General features: G+C 42.8%; 1 protein-coding gene across 3 annotated transcripts in view; it reads left to right on the top strand.

Annotated features, from left to right (window-relative positions):
• Positions 1-20,847, top strand: part of LOC133445751 (diacylglycerol kinase beta) — a 123,317-nt gene that overhangs the window by 55,325 nt on the left and 47,145 nt on the right. For all 3 annotated transcript variants that reach the window (XM_061723164.1, XM_061723165.1, XM_061723163.1), the window contains 4 exons: positions 1,991-2,065; positions 7,902-7,987; positions 8,404-8,493; positions 10,153-10,313. In XM_061723164.1, the coding sequence (XP_061579148.1) occupies positions 1,991-2,065; positions 7,902-7,987; positions 8,404-8,493; positions 10,153-10,313 (412 nt within the window). The remainder of the gene's footprint in view (positions 1-1,990; positions 2,066-7,901; positions 7,988-8,403; positions 8,494-10,152; positions 10,314-20,847) is intronic.

The following is a 20,847-nucleotide window of genomic DNA, read 5'->3' as shown; positions in this document are numbered from 1 at the left end:
AGGACAATCAGAAAAAGACTGCCCTCAGCTTATCAGGCAAACAGTTACATAATGTCACTGCTGAGCCACGACCGCCAGCGGTGCTACCAAGTAGCCAGAGGTGTGACATGCCAACATCGTATTGAGTCAGCGGGCGACGTAGCTCTGACACGGCTCTGTCAACGAAGCATCACAGCCGGCCGCTATGTCCTGACAGCCGAACCGATGCCTCAAACAAACGGGCGCCACAATTGTCTGAGATTTTTACAAACTTTCTCTTGTCAAGAAAATAAATGAAAACACTCTTTAGTTTTTCTTTTCTAAACCATTTGAGCATCATTTTATACATGATGCTCAAACTGATTCATATAAACTGATAACAGACGCCTCAAATATCATGTCTGTGTGCGCTCAAAAGGAGGCGTGGTCGACCTGAGGAGGCGGCGTGAGGCCGAACTGCTATTCATCTATCCGACACACCGCACCTTTAAAGGACCAGACTTTTCAGTTGCCGGACTTTAACTGTCCTTCTTTAAATTTCACATTATTCTACTTTTCTTTCTGATATAAAGTTCAATCTGGATCATTTTTATGCTCCTTTATTCCTCAAATATTTCCCCTTTAAAAGTGAATTTGGAGTTGAATAGCTCATGTAGTTACGCCAGAACTCATTTGTTGTCTCCTTTCGATTTTATTTGTGTATTCTCCAAAGAAAAGGAAAGTTCTTTGGTGCGTGAGACATGATTAGATTTTATACACACAGTTACGGGTGTGTTTGGATACCATCTGAGGGCTTTGTTAAAGGTCTTTAATGCCTTTATGAGAAGATGAGAGGGAACAGATTTCTGCCACAGAGGCGCCATCGGTCCTCTTCCTCCCCGCTGACCCTCTGAATGTCGTCTTTTCATAACCAAGAGCTGAAAATTAAGGCCTTTATTGTTGCATCGCTCCCCGCGTACCTCATGAATGCAACCAATCACACCCCGCCGCACCACCTCCTTCCGACTAACTGCCATGGCAACGCAAACTTTCTTACTGTATTACCAGACAGACATTTATTCTCTATTAATAAACGCACATTGATGAGGATGATGATGATAAAAAAGTTTGATCAGGAAACCAGATCCTGTCACTTTTCTTTCTTTCTTTATAACCTGTTAGTCTTTTTTTTTTTTTAACATCTACCGACAGCCTGCAGACACGTTTAGATGAACTTCATCTCTTCCACAGACGGCCGAGGCGTCTGTTATCAGTTTATATAAATCAGTCTCATGAAGGATGCTGACGCGCCTGCAGCCAGGGACGCCAAGTGCATTAGATGCAAATTGAGTCATTTTAATCTCACCCATGCTAGATCATTGAATCATTCGGTCCTTGAAACCCTGCCACACTTCCCTGGGTTCCACATGGGAGACTGTGTTTTTGAAAGAGTGCATCAGAAGAGCAGAAAGTTGATGTCATGTCTTTGCAGACGTGCGGTTTTCCATTAACATCATATGATCTACCAGACGTTTACCACGCCGTCTGATACGCATCGCAATTGATGCTGCACAGTCTGGCCGATGGCTGCGGGCCAGATTTCATTAAACCCGTCCAGCACCGTGTGACGGGCAGCGACGCTGCCGTTATTAATTCAGCATTCGTTTCACTTGAACGCTCACTCACAATCAGAAATCTCCCCCTCATCCAACACTGATGTGATAATTACTGTATTTTGCGGCTTGAGGGAAGTAGAGTTGAACTTATTGTTGTTGCACAGAATGACAAAGATGAAATGACGGGTGCTCTGCCCAGCAACAGTGTGTTGTGATGTAAAAATACAGGATAAAACACTTGTGCATGACAGTAATACACTGATGGCAGAGGTGTGTTGAATGTTGCCCGGGAAGACTAGAGGGCAGCTGATGAAGTGTCGCTCGGACATGAGAAGTCTGCAAAGATGTGAAAGTGGTGATCATCTCCGAGCAGTTGTTCGGTGCTTAACTGTGAGCGTGGTTTGCTCTTGTTCCAGGGTGCTCAGGAAGTTCAGGTACCTGCTGAACCCCCGGCAGGTGTACAGTTTGGATCGAGGAGGACCGATGGTTGGGTAAGTCGGCTGCACGTCCTGCTCAGAGACATGAAATGTTTGGGCCTTTTTTTTTTTTTTTGCTTGTGACAAGGTCGACTGCAGGTGTACTTTTTCAGGAGCTGGACGCTGAGTCAGGTGTCGGGTGACGAATGCGAGGTAGAAATGCAGTTACTCATTGATCAGCGAAGGTGCTGCGCTGTGAGAACTCCATATTCTGTCACGTCAGACTGACCTGCCGGAGGTCGGTGAAGGGGAACGCTGCTTCACTCCCGTGAGAGCATTTGCCCTCCCGCGCGTGCTCGTGCAGACGTCAGAGCCCAGCACAGGTCGAATTTTGATGTGAATTCTGCCGAAGAAGAAGCCCTGACACAGCGCGGGGCTGTAAATGCTTCACCTCAGAGGCTTCTCCGCTGCTCGCTCCTAGTCACGACACGCAGAGCCGCTGCCCTCCAGAGCCTGCTTTACGAGAACCGACCCAGTGACGCACACGGGTCTTTGGGGGGAATGCTGCAACGATACGCACAACATCAAACACAAAGGCCACGCTGCTTAGATGTGGTGCTGGACAATCTGGGGTTTAGCCTCCTGGATTTTAGGTTTCTGTTATACCGTCTCGTGTTAGGACTTAGGGAAGAAATCGGTCTTTGTCACGTACATACACATGACTTTATAAATAATTTATTGTTTTTAAACAGAAGAGCTTGAATTTAAAATGAGATAAAAAAGAGATGAAGGGGAATTCAGAATGAAATGAGATTAAAATAGAATGACTGAGATAGAAGAGAGGAAAGAATGAGATAAAATGAGAAATAAGAATGCCATGCGGCAACATGAGATGAGGATGAGATGAGAGGAGGGGAAATAAGAATTCAATGAAACAATCTGAGACTAGATTTGTGAGGAGAAAATAAGGGTGACATGAGGTGAGATGAGCGGAAATGCAATGAGACAGATGAGATGAAAGATGATGATGACGTGATGGTGAGATGAGACGAGGGGAGATAAGAATCCTATGAAACAAGCTGAGACTGGATTAGTTGTAATGAATTAAGGTGAGATGAGATCAAAATTAGAATGTGATAGGATACGGGACAAGGAGGATGAAATTAATTGAGATAAATAATGGAAGAGTTGAACTTGGAGAGAGGGAAGGGAAAGATGACATGAGGCGAAATAAAGATGACATGTGATGCAATGAGGGGAAATAATGCAATGAGACAAGATGAGATGAAAGTAGATGATGTTATAGTGAGTTGAGATGAGGGGAAAGAAAAATGCAATGAGCGGAGATGAAATATGTTCTGATGAAATAAGATGAGCTGAGATGAAAATAAGGATGAGATAAGAGGAAATGTGACAAGACTAGATGACATTAGGTGCGATGAAATGAGCTATAATGAAATACGATGAAAAGAGATGAGTTGGCAACAAGGTGAAAAACAAGATACAGAATACAAGGATGAGATGAGATGAGGGGAGATGATAATGAAAACAAAGTTAGATGAGATGAAATGAGGGGAAATCATGCAACAAGACAAGGTGAGGTCAGAAGAGATGAAATAAGATATAGGGAAAATGAGGCGAGATGGAATAAAATGAGATGAGATGAGAAGAAGATAATATGACGAGATAACATAAAGTGAGTGGAAAATAAGGGGGGAACGCTCACAGCATCCCCCGAAATGTCATATAATGACCTTTTAAAACAAATGGCGTGCTATAATATAAAGTAGAAACGTTATAAAATCAATTAATTTCAGCTATGATATGTTAGATAAATAATTACAATATGATGACAGCATGTGATACAATAGCTCAACATAGAATACCATCCAGTAAGTAATCATAAGGAAATTATAATAGCATTAAAAAGTACGCACACTTTCTTTACATACGTTTTAGGAATCAGAAACAAAAAACAAAATATGGTCTTCAGCAGCTCTTAAACTTAACAAGTAACAAGACATTTTATACCGTCATTATTTTATAAGCATAACATTTTAAAAAGGGTGAATTCCAGTATTCTTTGTGCTTGCTGGGTTATGTGTCCTTCACAAGTTTTATTCCTTTCATTATAAAATATTTGGAGTCTGAGGACATTTAGCCGTGACTGAGACTCGCGGTAATTATGTAATTGTAAATAAAGAAGCTCATTCGCTGTGTTGAACTGCATCTATTAAAGAGCCTGCGGTGTCGGTGCAGGCGCCTGTCGTAAACGAGGTGATGATGTAACTGTTATTCCTGCACAAGGGCAGAGTTAATGAATACAAACATGCACATAAATAATCACACAGGGCTCAAGGAAGGCCTGTTGTCACGCAGAGGGTTGACCCATCGCCAGCTGAAACATCCACAGCGTTACCATGGGCTCCCTAGCAACAGGCTCGGAGGTGAGCGCCAGTTTGTTCTCACTGATTCGTTCAGGGGGCACATTTATCTTGTTGTTCCTGCAGTCATTACAAACATTATTTCAGGCCGTCGGCGGACATCCCTTTGGCTCTTTGTCCATGCGTATGCCTCTCCTAAGATGTTGCACACAAACGGGCAGGATTAGGGGGCTTAATCAAAATCTTACGCTGACACAGGAGTGTTCGATGGATGTAACACACACACACACACACACACACACACACACACACACACACACACACACACACACACACACACACACACACACACACACACACACACACACACACACACACAACTCCATAATGAGTGAATATTGGTTCAGTTTAGCTTCATGGCCATTAGGGAGTGCTGTTTGCCTCATGAAAGCTTTTTTTGGAGCACGACTTGTTTAAAAACGCCTTAAGATTTGTTGTTTTAGGGACTAGAGGGATGTAAACTCACATCCAGGCAGGCTGCTTGGTTAATAGACCCATTAGTGAGATTTGCCAGGTGGCAATGCCCAACAGAGCAGCTTATAAACCTTTAAAGGTATCACAGTGGCAGCAGCTTTGTCTTTCGTGACACAATCGGCAACCATACGAGCTTATTCGATGGCGAGTTGTAGTCTGGCTAAAAATGTGCCTTTTTTTCCCGTCTTTTCGCTGGCACCCCTGCTGCGCTGGCACGATGCCTCGCTGCCGATGAATAAGGGCCCTTGTTCATTTTCCACACATGGCAGAAGTCAGTCTGAGAGCTCCCCGAGCCTCGGCTGCCTAACGAACATCTCAAACTGTTAAATGTGACTTTGACTGCATTTTGCCGAGCAGAGCCCGTCGTTTCCTGAGAGGCCGAACTCTGCAGCTTTTAGCCAAGATGACTGAAACAGAACTGAGCTGAAAATTAAAAAATTATAAAAAATTATGAAACCATTTCTGCATAAAGCATCTTTTTGCTCACTTGGGTGCTTTTGTTATTATTTAAAATAACATAGAAAAGCTGCGGCAGCTTTCCAGCTGGCATCAGAGCATTTTATTATTATGGTGGATCTGTCTTGGTTTGTTTTTTGTTATTTATTATATTTGATCAGTTTTGTGTCTTGTATGCTAAACGTTAGCAGCTCTGCTTCTGCTCTCTGACCGCCCGTCTCACCCTCGATGATATCACTCGTGTTCTCTAATTACGTCTCGGCGTATTTATAGGTCTATCTCTCCCCTCCGTTTCTGTGGGTCTGCTCTGGTCCGTGCCCGCCCAGCACTTTCATGTTCTCTGTTTGATTTTATTTTCTTCCTCACGCGTCCATCCCTCCTTCTGAGTGTTTTGTTTTTCCAAAGCCGGTAAAAGCCTCGCTTTGGTTTCATGTCATTGGTCTGGAGGTGCTGAAGCCCACAGGAGGGCAAAGCTCTTTTGGGCCGTAGTTTAGGTGGACCCCTTGGTTCCAGATCCACCAGTGAACTCTGCCCCCGGGCCTGCTTCCAGACTGGCACCCCAGTGAAAGCCCCCCTAGTCTGGCCCGTTCTCTGTACACGGCCAAACCATCTCAGTCTGGCCTCCTCGTTCACGCACATGTAATCCTGCGGCTAATCTTTATTCCTCTCCTCTCCAGGGCACGCCCCCACCCCTGTAGATTCTCCTTCACCTGCTCCCCACTCTCTCTCTCTACAGACCTTCAAACATCTTAGTCCACATAGATTCCTTCATTTGTCCGCCCGTCTATTGCCGTAGCAAACGAGAGAGGCGCTCAGAGCCGGTCCTGGATGCAGTCCCACCTCCACGGTGAACTCCTCTGTCACACCTCCAGCACACCTCGCCTCTGTCTTACAGCTCCTAAATACTCTCTTCCTGACGTCTTCTTGACTTGATAAAAGAACTCTCATCATTCTGCTGGTGCTTCTTCTGAAAATATCTAGTCTCAAAATAAAAAATACTTTCATACAATCATCTTATGAGAATCACTGCTGGGCATACTGTTTTATACTGTTGTCCAAATGGGAGCATGTGACCCCCGGTTGTAGTCCCCACACCTTCGGACAACATCGGAGGGCTATACTATTTGTGTTCACCATGGAAACGTACAGATAAAACGCAGAGGTGTCAAGTAACGAAGTACAAATACTTTGTTACCTTACTTAAGTAGAAATTTTGGTTATCTATACTTCACTGGAGTAATTATTTTTCAGACGACTTTTTACTTTTACTCCTTACATTTTCACACAATTATCTGTACTTTTTACTCCTTACATTTTAAAAACAGCCTCGTTACTCTATTTCATTTCGGCCTTTAAAAAAAACTATCCAGTTAAATTGCTCCATCCGGATAGAGTGAATTTGGTTGTGGTTGTTTCAGATGTTCTTGTCCAGTTTTGTTCTTACATCCGTTCCCTCAGATTCCTGCAACTAAACTTGGATGTACATTCCAATAAAGGTTAGGATAAATGATAACATGCCTCTGAAGTTTGACTTTTTGCACCATTAAAATACTTATAGACAACTAGTCATCATATCTCCTGCTCTCTGAAACACATGTAATGCTCAATAGTACACATATATGGTTCTTTAATATATTTGCATTATACTAAGATGCATTCATTTTCAATGGCTTTTGTCCTTAATGGCTTTTTTCCCCCTTACATTACTTTTACTTTTATACTTTAAGTAGTTTTGAAACCAGTACTTTTATACTTTTACTTGAGTAAAAAAAATGAGTTGATACTTCAACTTCTACAGGAGTATTTTTAAACTCTAGTATCTATACTTCTACCTGAGTAGTGAATGTGAATACTGAAGACACCTCTGCTAAAACGGTTCTCTTCACATTTAGCTCCACAGTGGATGGAGACGCTGTGGTGTTGGGGACGTCGTCGTCGCTGCTTCTCCTTTAGACCGATTCAGCGAAGACAGAGGCATCTGGTGGCTGTTGAGTGAGCTCTTCTCCTCCCTGGCGCGGAGAACCGTCTGCACATAAAACCGCACAACCGTTCACCACTGACGCAGCGCACGTTTCCAAACATGGCTGACGCGCTGCTCGCCGTGAAAGGGCAGGTGCAAGAGGAGCGGGCGTGCAGCGTATTCAGCTGTGTGATGACTGAGACAGATGAAAGCTTCTGTCCTCAGCTTTGTCCACATTAAAGGTCCTTTTGAAGGGCACGCACTCGGCGCCCACCCCTGCGGCCGCGGCTTCAGGGGAAGGACGTGCAGCTGCGGAGGGCCCTCGTCCGTCCGAGCGTCGCTGTTTGTCGCCCCAGTAGCCTTTCAGCTCGCTGCTCATTAGATCATTCAGAGCTTAGAAAATCCCTGATGAAATGCAATCAACGGATTACAAAAAGCTTTCTCAATACATGTCGTCATTAGAATTAAGGGACCTTGAGTGGAAGTCTTTTCCTCCAGGTAGTACCTTTTGCAGAGCACCTGTTTCCTGCAGGTGATGTGGGTTTGATTAAATCTCTGGCATCTCCTCTCTTCCAAGGCTCAACTTTTTCCACGACGTCCCTGATTTCCGGGTGCTTGCATGTGGAGGCGACGGCACCGTGGGTTGGATCCTCGACTGCATAGGTACTCCGGATCCACGACGGAACCCTTTTTTTATTCATTGTTTTCACAGTATTAAAACCCAGAATTTTTTTTTTTTTTTTCACTGAATCAGTTTAGAAACCAGAACTCAGCTTTTAACCAATACATTTTTATATTATATATATATATATATATATATATATATATATATATATATATATATATATATATATATATTTTTTTTTTATATATTATATATGTTCGCACACAAGTTCACTGTCACTGACTGTTTTACTGCATTCATTAGCTGAATTTGATTAAACTTTGCCGTCTCATTGTCAGACTGTTCATGGCTCACTTCCCAGGTTGCAGCAGGGCTGCAGCTGTATCATGACCGGAGGAAACAACGCTTCAAGCAACGAATATCAATATTGTAATTACATGTATCCCCTTTGCAGATAAGGCCAACTTTGCCATACACCCTCCGGTCGCCATCCTCCCTCTGGGCACGGGGAATGACCTGGCACGCTGCCTGCGCTGGGGGGGAGGTGAGTAGCCACCCAGGCGTGTCTGTTTGTCCTTCATGGCACCATATGTGCATGTGAACTGTATGCCGGCCGCATGTTGGATGAGCTGTGAAGACAACACTTACATGGACGCTGTTCTCCGGTGACACGATGAACCTTGTTCAAGAAGAGTGGTCTCGCCAGAAAAACAAAAAACAGTGGAGCCGATAATAAACATCCCAGGAGCAAACATCTGCTCTGCTACAGATACTTACCCAGTCTGTTTTGGGTTGGGGGCATTAAATGTTGATTAGCATCAGACCTTGACTAAAAAACTGTTCACTTCCTTCACTCTGCTCAGAAGTCTTTCCAGCAGAAGTCCTAAAGCCCTCTGGAACTGCAGCATATTGAAGAAATATCATTCATAAGGCAGGCGAGGTGCTCTGGTGATACTCCAGGCGGTAACCATCAAGCAATCATAAGCAGCAGGTCTAATTACTGGCAGAAAGTTCTGACTGGCAAAGGATTTACAACACAAGTGCTTTGTATATTAGCAGTTTGGCACATAAGGGCTCCCACTTTCCTCTTCCTGGCTTTCATTTCCTGGTAAATGTGCTCTAAAATCTTTTCTGAAACCATATTCGAAATTAAAATGTCCCCTGCAGGGGCAGCATTTACTGCCAAGTGCAAGATCGGCAGTTGATTACTGACATGGCAAATGAAGAAAAGTCTGAAATGACGGAGGCTACTTGTGTGGATACTCCAAATATGCAGGAACGCCCTCTTTGTGAGGCGGTCACCCCATCCGGTCATCCATCTGCACGTTTATACGCCACACGGAGCACGGACCGGAGAAAGCAAAGCACAGAGATATCTGAGGAGACTAGCATATTAAAGGTGATGCTAGAAGACCGTCTCCAAGGAAACCTAGTCCCTGAAGTTTCATATCAGCTCTGCAGAAAGGGTTTCTTTGGACAAGCGCTTATCTTAGATGAACAGCGAAACCGCGTGTTCTGCGGATGTGAGGCGGAGGTTTGGTCCTGCATCCCAGAGTTGACAGAGACCATCATGGCTGGTGTCAGACTAAAGTTTATTTGTGGTTTAGTACATCTTACCTTCTTCATGCTTCAACTCTTACATCACAAACTCCAGACATCGAAGCAGCAGTCAGCAAACCAGGACAAAACCTTCCCTCAGAATCTTGAGATTAGCGGTGTCAGCAGGTCTGCCAACATGCTCGTAGTTCACACACGATGCCCCCGGTGTGATGTCACTCATTAGTGCCTCACGCCCTCGTGGCACCTTGTACCAAATGTTCCTCCCCGATGGTCGCTGAGGGAGGCGGTGCAAGCGTAGGACTGGCGGGCCTGAACCGAGCCCGGGTCCTCTGAATTTAATCATAACATGGGAACCTGCTGGCTGCAATCCAAGACGAATGTTCAGTTTATTGATTTAAGTTTTGAGTAAATGCTTTATTAGGGAGAAAAGATTATAAAATGTACCCTGACTGCTGCATGTGTGAGACTTCAGCGAGGCCGGAAACTTGGTTGGAGACGATCTCTTCTGAAGTTTACTGATTTTTTATTTTTTTTATCGTTTAACTGCCCGGCCCTGCCTTCATCATATCGAGCTTTTCATGCATTGTTTCCTTAATGGGACTGTGTGTGTTGGTGTTTTCACCCGCTGCAACATCCTCGGCAGGTTACGAGGGCGGCAGCTTGCTGAAAGTCCTCCGGGACATCGAACACAGTGCAGAGGTGGTGCTGGACCGCTGGAACATCGACATCCTCCCTGATGACAAGGAGGAGAAGGGAGACCCCGTCCCCTACAGCATCGTCAACAACTACTTCTCTATCGGAGTGGTAAGAGCAGCGCTACGTTTAACTGACACAATCCCTTGATCCAGTTATGCTCAGCTGGTGGGTCAGCAATCAAAAGTGGCTCACAGAGTTGTTTTTCGGTGTGCCGGGTTTGCATGTTCTTCCCCAACCTGTGTGGGTTTCGTCCTGCACACCAAAAGTGCTGTATTGGCCAAAGTCTGAAATGAGCCCTGTTACCCTGGATAAGAAGAAGTGGATGCAAATAATGGATGGGTGCATGTGACAAGGAATCCACCCTCACTTATTTACGCGCCTTTCAATGGGCCAAAGAGGCTCAATCCATGGAGCTGTTGTAGTGAATAAATGAGGAAAGATGGAGCGATAAGGTGGAAAATTTGCTTCATCGTCATTGAGGACTTGTTTTTTTTTCATTGTTAAACTTGTTCTACCACCGTAGCTCAAATAAGCAGCAACAACTATTCAAATTGCCCAACTTGAGGTTAACCTGACATTACTGTGAGAAAAAGATGGAAACAAACCTCAAATGTTTATTTTAGGGACTGAAATATTTTGAGTAGTTCCTGCAGTGAAAACCCAGCTCATAAAGTTTCAAATGATTTACCGTTGTTATTTTTCTCGTCTGATAAAAATCAGAAACTCTTTTAACTCTTTCAGAGTTTCAGACCCTGCTAGCAACCTTTAAATGTTTATAAGCTGCTCTGTTGGGCATTGCCACCTGGCAAATCTCACTAATGTGTCTATTAACCAAGCAGCCTGCCTGAATGTGAGTTTACATCCCTCTATTCCCTAAAACAACACATCTTAAGGCATTTTTAAACTAGTCGTGCTCCAAAAAAACTTCGGGACAGATTTAGCCAGTTTTTATGGGGTGTCGTTGGAGACTTTTGGAAACTTGTGTTCTGGCTCTCAGTGAGCAGCCGGTGCTGCCGTGAGCTCCTCCCCCGCACCAAAACACTGTCACAGCAGGAGACGTTCAGTCCTCCGCATCCAGACTGCAGATGAATCGCACATCTATGATTCCCCCCTTGGCTCATCCTGGACTGAACCAGTCATTGAATAAAATGCATGATTGTTAAATATGATTATTATTATTAATTCACTTATAACAATTACTCAATGGCGCCGCACTGGGCTGCACTCAGAATAACAGAGGAAAGAGAATGCTCAAGCACAAATTATTTCAAAAAACAAATCACAACTTTTTTGCTAGCCCAGCTTAGCAAAGCTTAACCACTCATTTCCAGTACTTCTCTGCACATCCTCATCAGATTCCTGTTTTTCTAGTAATTTAGATGTAGATATTGTTTGTTTCATTATAGGAGGACCACTCGACAAGCCCTTATGGGGTTTTTTTTATTCCTCCCGCACATTTTTTCTGTTACATTGTATTTCTTTTTTTTTTGTTTCCTTTTTTTTCTACATACTGTTCGTCTGAACTTTTGGCGGTTGTATATTTTTTTATGTGCAAATAAACTAAACTAAACTAAAGAGAGTTCATTTTTAGCCCCAAACATATTTAAGGGTTTTTTTTTACTCCTTTTATTTGTTTAACCTTTAAATTTCTCTAACCTTCAGCATCCATCACAATTATATACAATTTGTAAATTATGCAAATTAGGTGACAGCATCATTTAGCGACTTCAAGGACAGCCGGTAGCTTCTGTCAACACTGTTACCAGGTAAACATCTTAGTCCCTCCGGCACTGTTTCACCAAAGCATCCACGGGACCGATACCAGGACATTCATACCCTTGAACGTCGCTCCAGGTTTCCTGGTTATCTACGACAATTCACTGCATCAATAATAGTAGTTTACAACCCGGTTTATCAGCCATGTCTGGCATAAAGTTTCCAACCCAAGTGAACCGCTTCAGACGGGAGGAGGTGACGTCAGATCGATTACCATCTCCCAATGTCCAGCGAAGACCATTAGTCAGCCCCATGTCACGTTCAATTGATGTTACATTCAGCAAAACAATAATACAATTAGCTGGAAGCTTTGCCTTGTTTGTTTTATGTTAAAATGATATAAATGTAGAGTGGAAGGTTTTCTTCTTTTTTATTTAAATGTTTTTTTGCCAGATTTGTTTAAACAAACAAGTGCACATTTACAATGACATAAAACGATCATAGATTTGTTTTCCACTGTTTTTGTAAGACCAAGACGAGGCCAAGTCCGCCCCGTGAACGTTGGTGTCTCACAACCTGTTAAGATGCACCAGAGTGCAGGAAGTGACATCTACATTAAGGATCGGGGTCCCTGAGTAATACCCCAGATCAGACTGCAAATATAGTGGAATCAGACACTCTGCAAAACAGTTATTTTGTCATTATTCTGCAACTAAGTTGCGCCAAAAACATGAGACTGATCTATGAGAAGACGCAATTAGTAGATTCATCTATGAGTTTCTGCCTCCTCTTGGGCTGTGTTTTTAATTGAAGGAGAGACGTGCTGCCAGGTGACGGTTGCCTAGCAACCTTTCAGTATTGTCCAGATGGAAATGCTTTATGAGAGCCTCAGGGACATTTATACAGAGGTGACAAACAACGTCCTGGTGAAGTCATTGCGGCGCTGCGCCGCTGCTTCACACAGCTCAAGGAATTGCGTTGATTCACTCCGACGGTGCAGTAAACTATGACTGTATATGAGCACAAGTGTGAGGAGAGCACATGCACACATGGAGATGTTTGAGGGTGTGTTTTTGCAGGGAGATGATGCACCTCAGTGATGCTACACAACTGAGCCCCCGCTGACATCCGCATGAGTGCACATACACAACGTGCAGGTAACACTGACTCTCTAGTTCCAGTTTGAACATTCTTAAAGTGTTTTTTCCTCAAATAAAGAGCAGGATGAGCTCTCCTCTCAAACTTGAGTGGAAATCAGGACAAAACATCCTTTTATTTGAGGCCTGTGTGTGCTGCTAGCATGTCGATGACATCCATCACCAGGCTGTCATTGAGTCGTCATGATCAGATGCATCAGCTTAACTGGAACGGTCACACAGTCCAAACAAGACCTGGCGTCCACATGCGTCGCCGTCACAGGGTTGTCTATACCGTAATACTTAGTTATGCTACACAGGGGCATAATGTAAACATATGTGGACAGTTAAATCATGTCAAACGATGATTAGTTAGTTTTTATACTTATCAGGTCCCAAGAAGCCCAAATAGCAACGACAAATGAAAAATGCATAACAAGAAAAAGGCTCAGGTCTCAGGAGGGTAAACGCAACACTATCGGCCCATTCAGACCCTGCCAAAGTGGACAGCCTTAAAGCATTAAAATGTGTCCACATTCATCCAGTGGGATCAGATCTGCAAATAATCATGAGCAACATTTTCAGACACCAAAATGCATTCCCTTAAACAGCCAAAAGAAGCTGCTGGAAAATAATTAAGGTTTGACTTAGACGAAAAACATCTGCATGTTTTTTTTTGTTTTGTTTTTTCAAACTGTATTCAACAAAAGTAATGAACAATACAAATCCAGGAGTATACGATACCAGAGAAGCTAATCCAATGACTACCCGAGCTGATGTTTAATACTCTAATGATGTTAATACTCTCGTTGTGAGACACTGTGAACCTCACACTGTCTTCACACCATCATTACACTTGTTCTTAGAGCAATTGATTACTAGTGGACACAAAAGGAGAAGAGCTCATGGCCTCTGAGTCTGTAGAACTGGACCACCGCGTATATATATGAGTAAATAAACCAGCATTAGACGCAGAGGCTGTGAAATCCTCCTTTGGCGTCTGTAGACTGTACACAGATCAGTGTGACTTGTTGACTTATTATAATGTCAACCTTTTAATACAAGTACAAAGGTAAAATGAGCTTAGTTCATCAGTAGTTACCATTACTACAATATTAAGTTGAATGACTTTTGTCAGAGGCTTTAAATGGTTTATTTGGATGTTGCTGCTAGCCCGCTGGGTTAAAATGAACTAGTGTTAGAACTGTATGTGGTGACTGTGCAGCTCTGACAGTGTTGGAAGATCTTTCTGATGGGATTTTCTGTATTGATCGTTTCCAACACTCAATTCCTGATGTTGTCATTTTGGAATACGGGCATCCCATCAGAGAAGGAAAATATGAACCGATGGAAAAACCTGATCATTCATTCACTTATTATATTCAGTCCTAGTTTTTAGATGCACATTTCTTGCTGAACTTAGACGTGACTGGAGAAACCCACTTTTCCAAACCTGGAACAGGATAAGTATGGATTCATTAGGCCACAGTACCTCTGATGTTCACTCCAGGCTCAAATCTGCATGCATACTGAAGTCTTTTCTTTATTAGTCTCACTGATTTGTGGTTTTCTTGAGGCTACATACCAGTTTAGTCGAAATACCTCGTTGTGATTCATCTGCGAGTACCACTCATTATTACACACTGTTGAATTTCTCTGATTAGATTGGAACAAACACTGAAGTGATCTCCCATCACAGTCACTAAATGGGTTTTTATCTGATTATGTTTATTCCTGGAAGATGATGGTCCTTTTTTTTAGGTTTTAATATCGTGTTAGACCGTTTTTAACCCAATTTATAGTTTCAGAAGTCTCCCTAGTGGTTTGGGATGATGCAGATGAGTATTTCACACGAGCACAGGATGCGTTTTCTGACGTGGTCGCTTATCATGACATTGTGATTCAACTGGAAGGAAAACTAGCTGATGAAGCAATAATCAAAGTCTTTCCTGCTCCACCGCGTCCTGGTGACGTTCTTTTTCTTTCAAAGCACCTCAAGCGCATGCTTCCAGTCTGGGTTATTTTAAGTAGATTTCATGAGCATATTCCCTCTGCGACATCCTGCTGCTAAAAACAGTCCATTGCAGTTGTAGCCTTAAAGAAATTGAGCTTTTTATTTGTTTCTCTTTCTCAAACATGTCCAGGAGGAATAAAGAGATTAGAGGTGGTGACGAAAAGGAGGGTAAAGGGCCAGCACGTCGCTCGTTTTGATCTTTTGGAGGGGAACGGATGAATAAAGTGTTTTAATTTGAACGTAAAGGTTGTGCGTGTGAGGCTGCTCTCCAGCTCCGACAGCTCTCGACAGATCGCCGAACCTCCGGGAGCCTCGGTGACAGATGGCAGAGAGCACACGACACCTGAGTAAACCTGACTCTGACTCACAGCAGTGATGTCGCCAGTACTAAGACCTTAAATCAGGTCTACCAACCATACAAGGTCTGCGTTTCCTGCCACCCCAACACAAACCTTGCCCACTCAGGGATTGGTTGCTATGGTGAAGGGAGGCTGGCAAGGCCGAAGATGAACACTTCAACAACCATCTCTCCTTCATCTCTCCATCCCCTAAAAAACTCATTTGTGTTGTTCATAATTGTACCTTTCTACATTTTTGCCATAAAAAAAGACTTTATATTGCGCATGACTCTACGTCATCCTCCTTAGTCAGTAACGGTAGATCTGTTTCCGCCCAAATCTCTTAATATCCGGTTCTTCCATTAAACAGGTGCAAGACTACCAGCAGGAGGTGGGATTGGATTGGTTGTTTATAGCAGTTACAGTGAAGGAGCATCTCTGCACTCCAGATGTTAAACTGCTGGCAGTGAATTTGAATCTATGTTTTTACGTGTTTTCACCTGATGCTGCATGTAACATCATCAGCTTAATTATTTCCAGGCCGCACAAATAACACTTCAGTGGTGATGGCGATCTCTGCCGATTTCAGCTGTCCTGCTCTCTTTCTGCTACACCTCTACCTTTTTTTTTGTGATAATTTTATTTATTGAGCATTAATAGCACAGCACATGGATATGCTCATTTTTATATTTTAACACCCCTGCCCTCCCATCCCCTGAACAGGTTGGACACCTAACCAACAGAATTGTAAAATTGAATGAAAAATAAAAAACAAAAACAAATAAAACAGACCAATTATGAATATAGCAAGTCAACATGCACATAAGCACATATACACACACATACAGGTGGCTGCCATGCTATATCTAAGTGGACACAGTTCTAAGTTTGCTGATGTACAGTAACACCGGATCCCAGACAGAAAAAAATGTGTCCTTGGACCCCCCGAGAGTATATTTGATCTTCTCCAACTGTATGAAATGTGTCAGATCGCTAAACCATAGAGACACTTTGGGTGGATTTTACACCTCTACCTTTCTGACCGTTTAATTACCCATCCATCCATCATCCATCCATCCATCCATCCATCCATCCATTATCTATATCCACTTATCCATACTCCGGGTAACGTGGATCTATCCCATCTCTCCTCAGTCTCTTTTAGATTGCAAAGTTAGCATTTCACTAGTCTTTTTCACATTAACTGACATGGGGTCGGGTATGGAGCTGGCAATAACCCGCCTCTGGAGGTACATTTAAACACGGGCCTGGTCTGAAGTAACGAGGTTGACACCTGTTCGCTGGACCTGTGTGGGGTTTAATGATAGCGAGACGAGGAGTTCCTCAAGGCTGAGGAAACCACGTTGCAGTATCTGACTGGGTGACGTGGCAGCCATAAACTGAACATTTCACATCTGTCATCTTCACAGACGAAGCATGATACACATTAAGTAGCTTCTCCTCCTTGTTTCCGAGGTCCTCCCCTCGTATATGGCCCCAGCTTATCATGACGTGCTCCTCATAGAGCAGCTGTAAAGCCCTGACCTTGTAAATGAACATGATCGTCAAGTCTTTTACATACTATGTAACGTTTGACTGATGTGTCACTTCCATACAGAGCTGGTAGAGTCTAGGCCTGTGTTGAAAAAATAGATTTTCCGATTCTAAATCGATTCTCATATTAATTCTTAAAAATCGATTCTTATGTCTAATGATTTTTTTTTTTTTTTTTTTTTTTTTTTTTTTAATTTCATCATTTTCGCCAGGTGAACTTTAATCCCAGCAGTCGGACATACAGTTTGTCATGACACTTCTGAAAAATGCCAGGTGCTTCATGGCAATAGATGTGCGTGGTGACAGAATAAATTAGATAAGCTAAAATGATTTGTTTACTGCATGAACTGTTGCAATTTCTTTCTTTTTTGCACTTTAAATGGATATTGAAAGGTCTGTGTGAGTAATTTATTTCACAATAATTATTGTGAAATTATTATTTCACTAGTTATTTTACAGTCATATAATTCAGGCAACAGCTCAAAAAACATTTTAAATAACACTAAGCCAAATCAATATTGAATCGGATCGAATCGAATCATGATAATCGATTCTAAATATTAAGAATCGGAATCGAATCGATTCTTGACATTTGAATCGATACCCAGCCCTAGTAGAGTCCATCAATTGTTGTGCTTTTCACTTGCACATATGTATTAAACAACCAAACACCAGCTTTTTCATGCAGCACTGTAGCCTGTGGTGCAGAGCTTCCTTTTGTTTAATTTCTTCATGCACCTCAAACTTGACAACCAAAACAGAGCAGATCGTGCGTGGGTTGCAGCTGATAAGTAGTCAGAGTCCTCTGAAATGCCAAGTTTCATATCTGGAGACTGTGCCAGCTATGGTGCAGATGCTACGGTATGCTACAGCTTGAATGCCTGTGAGAGTGTAGATGCTCTGCAGGTTCATAGATCAATGGTGGTGATGGCTAATTTTGCTCATGACATATCTTGTAACACATAAAACACCTTGTAAGAATGTTAACAAGGTTTAAGGCTTGATATTTTTGTCTTCACCTGTTGGTTGGCTCAGCTGAGCTGTAAGTCAGGGTTCACTCTGATTTACTCTGATAACGAAGATATACAGGACTGTCTCAGAAAATTTGAATATTGTGATAAAGTCCTTTATTTTCTGTAATGCAAAAATGTCATACAGTCTGGATTCATTACAAATCAACTGAAATATTGCAAGCCTTGTATTATTTTAATATTGCTGATCATGACTTACAGCTTAAGAAAACTCAAATATCCTATCTCAAAAAATTAGAATATTCTGGGAATCTTAATCTTAAACTGTAAATCGTAATCAGCAATATTAAAATAATAAAAGGCTTGCAATATTTCAGTTGATTTGTAATGAATCCAGAATGTATGACATTTTTGTTTTTTTAATTGCATTACAGAAAATAAAGAACTTTATCACAATATTCAAATTTTCTGAGACAGTCCTGTATATCTAGGTTTTTCAGCCTCAGTGTTATTCAAGCAGGTATTTATGTTTGGTAAGAAGCTTTAAACATCTGTGAGGTTTGTGTTCATAGGATTCAGTCACTGTCCCGTTGAGCAGCATTACGTCACTGTTCAAAGGGGAACTGAGTAGTGATCTGGTCACCCGGGCTGACGGTTTGACTTAAGCACGTGGGGATGGCTGCCTGTGAAGCAAACGCCTCCTCATTCAGCTTCAAAAGAGGGCTCAATATCAACGTTATTCAGACACAGAGCCAGCAGAGGAACCGGGTGCACACTCAGGCAGGTCCGTGTTCCTTCGCTTGACCCTGCAGCCTGGAAAGAATCTCAAGGGAGGAATTTAAGAGAAGGAAATCACACCATGTCAGCAGCTGTGAAAGACGCCGCCTCATGTTTCAGTGAGGAAGTTGACCCTGCTGCAGCACACGTCAGGTGTAAATGCTCATGTATGTGCATGCATCCCGGTGCACATGGCTGCTTGCTGGGTGTGCAATGTTACACGATTCCCAGTATTCATGGCTAGTTCCTACAACATTCCTTGACTCCTCCATCGTCCAGTGGGGTGTAGACTGTCGCGTGCCTCCTCTGATGGACTTATAAGTCTGCTGCTTCTTCAGGCCAACGGGAGGGAGAAAAAGGGGGTTTGATGCAGCTTTCCTGGGTCGTATGAGGTCAGAAGTCTTTGTCCTTGTGAAACTTTTAGTGACGTCACGCAAAGATGTTTGTTCACCCAAGTTTCCCTGGAGAATCTTCCTCTGCGTTAGCTCAAACGTTGTGATTTAAAGTTCCTTCATGACATTGGAAACAAAAGGCTGAATAATCGACATCTCTGGAAGAAGTGGTTTTTATACAGTTGAAAACTCCTTGAATTCATAAATAGATCTATTAAGACCAAAGACGTTGATTTTGGGGCAACAAGCTCCTGATCACTGATATGCAAATGAGCCCCTTTTGCAGCCAGAGCCTAGACCGGGATCAAAGACACTGCTTTGTTTTGGGTTGGTTTGTTCTTTTCCATTCTTTTGTAACTGCCTTGTGTCTCCTTGTATCTTTCCATTTCTTCCTGGTCCTTTTGAAATACCCCGTAACTGCTTTGCATGTCTTTGCAACTCTTTTTGATCTGTTCGCCAGCCAGCAGATGAAGCTCCGGCTCAGGCCTCGCTGAAGTGTCGACTTGTGCCCAGCTGGTCAAAATGTCCAAAATTGAAAATGCAATTTCAGCCTTTTTATCCTTCTTTCTAAAAGCAAAGCCAAGAAGTCGTCGGAGGTTTTAGACGAGTGTCTTTTTATAAAGAGAATGGCGGCCTCTTGACTTTGCATCCCTGCAAGAGGTTAATTTTACCCCAAAAGTCAAAGATTGCGCCGCTGGAAAACTTCAACCTACTCCTCAACATTTTTCAGAAACCCTAAGTGGGAATTTTTCAATTTAAAAAACAAGTTAATTAAACATATTGTGTTGTTTGATTCATCGTACTGCAGACACATTTAGGAGGCTGCTGATCTGCTTCAGGGTATGTTACATGTATTTTAATCACGTGTGTTAGACATGAGTCTTTTAAAGGTTTTATACCTCAGTAAAGCTGTAAGGCGCACTGACCTTCATCTCACATCATAACGGCACAAAGATTCAACTTCTTAACGAAGCAAGTCTGGTATTTTATTTTTTTTTCTTTAGACATCACTTACACAAGCAGGGCAGAGTGTGCACATAGAAAGATGCATGTGTGTTTGTGTTACTGTAGATGGAGTGGTCCTGGCACGGACTGAAGGTCAGGGGAAGTATCGGTGACAGGAAGTCAGCGCGTGCCAGGTTCAGGCCAGGTTACCGCAGTAATGAATGACCGTGCTGAGTGACACCTGGCTGGTCTTAAAGACAGCAGGACCGGACTCACAAACACACTCATTCACATCACGCAAGTCCTTACGAAGCCTAAACAGATGATTTCAGATCTTAAATGTGTTTCCGGAGAGAATAACGTGATATAATACCTATAGATGTTTGATTAGCATCATTTGGACTGGATAGATGGTTACTGAAAGAAACCTGATTCTGGTTCAGCATTTGATTCAGGCTCAACTGAAAATGCATGATAGGTTTTTGATAAGGTAGTGTATAGGTATGCGGTGCATTTTGGGTGACGAAATATCAACAACACATGACAGGAATTGCAACCCTTGTAACAAAACCCATTTCCACTACTGCCAGGTGAGGCGAGGCTAACACCTCATTTGTCATGCATAATATCATTCCTGCTCCCACCGTCCACTGCTGCCCCTCTGATCTGCCCAGAACGGTGCGTTGTGGTGGTGCTATTGGGAGGGATGCAAAGAAGCGAAGAGTTTCTCTGGTGCAGCTGTTTCAGGATCATTGTCAGCAACGGTGATAAAACAACACGTGTATGAACATCCTAACAG

The sequence above is a fragment of the Cololabis saira genome, chromosome 6, assembly GCF_033807715.1.
Source record: "Cololabis saira isolate AMF1-May2022 chromosome 6, fColSai1.1, whole genome shotgun sequence".
Classification (NCBI taxonomy): Eukaryota; Metazoa; Chordata; class Actinopteri; order Beloniformes; family Belonidae; genus Cololabis; species Cololabis saira.
The sequence above is the reverse complement of the archived record's forward strand: the minus strand, read 5'-3'. Positions and strand labels throughout refer to the sequence as shown.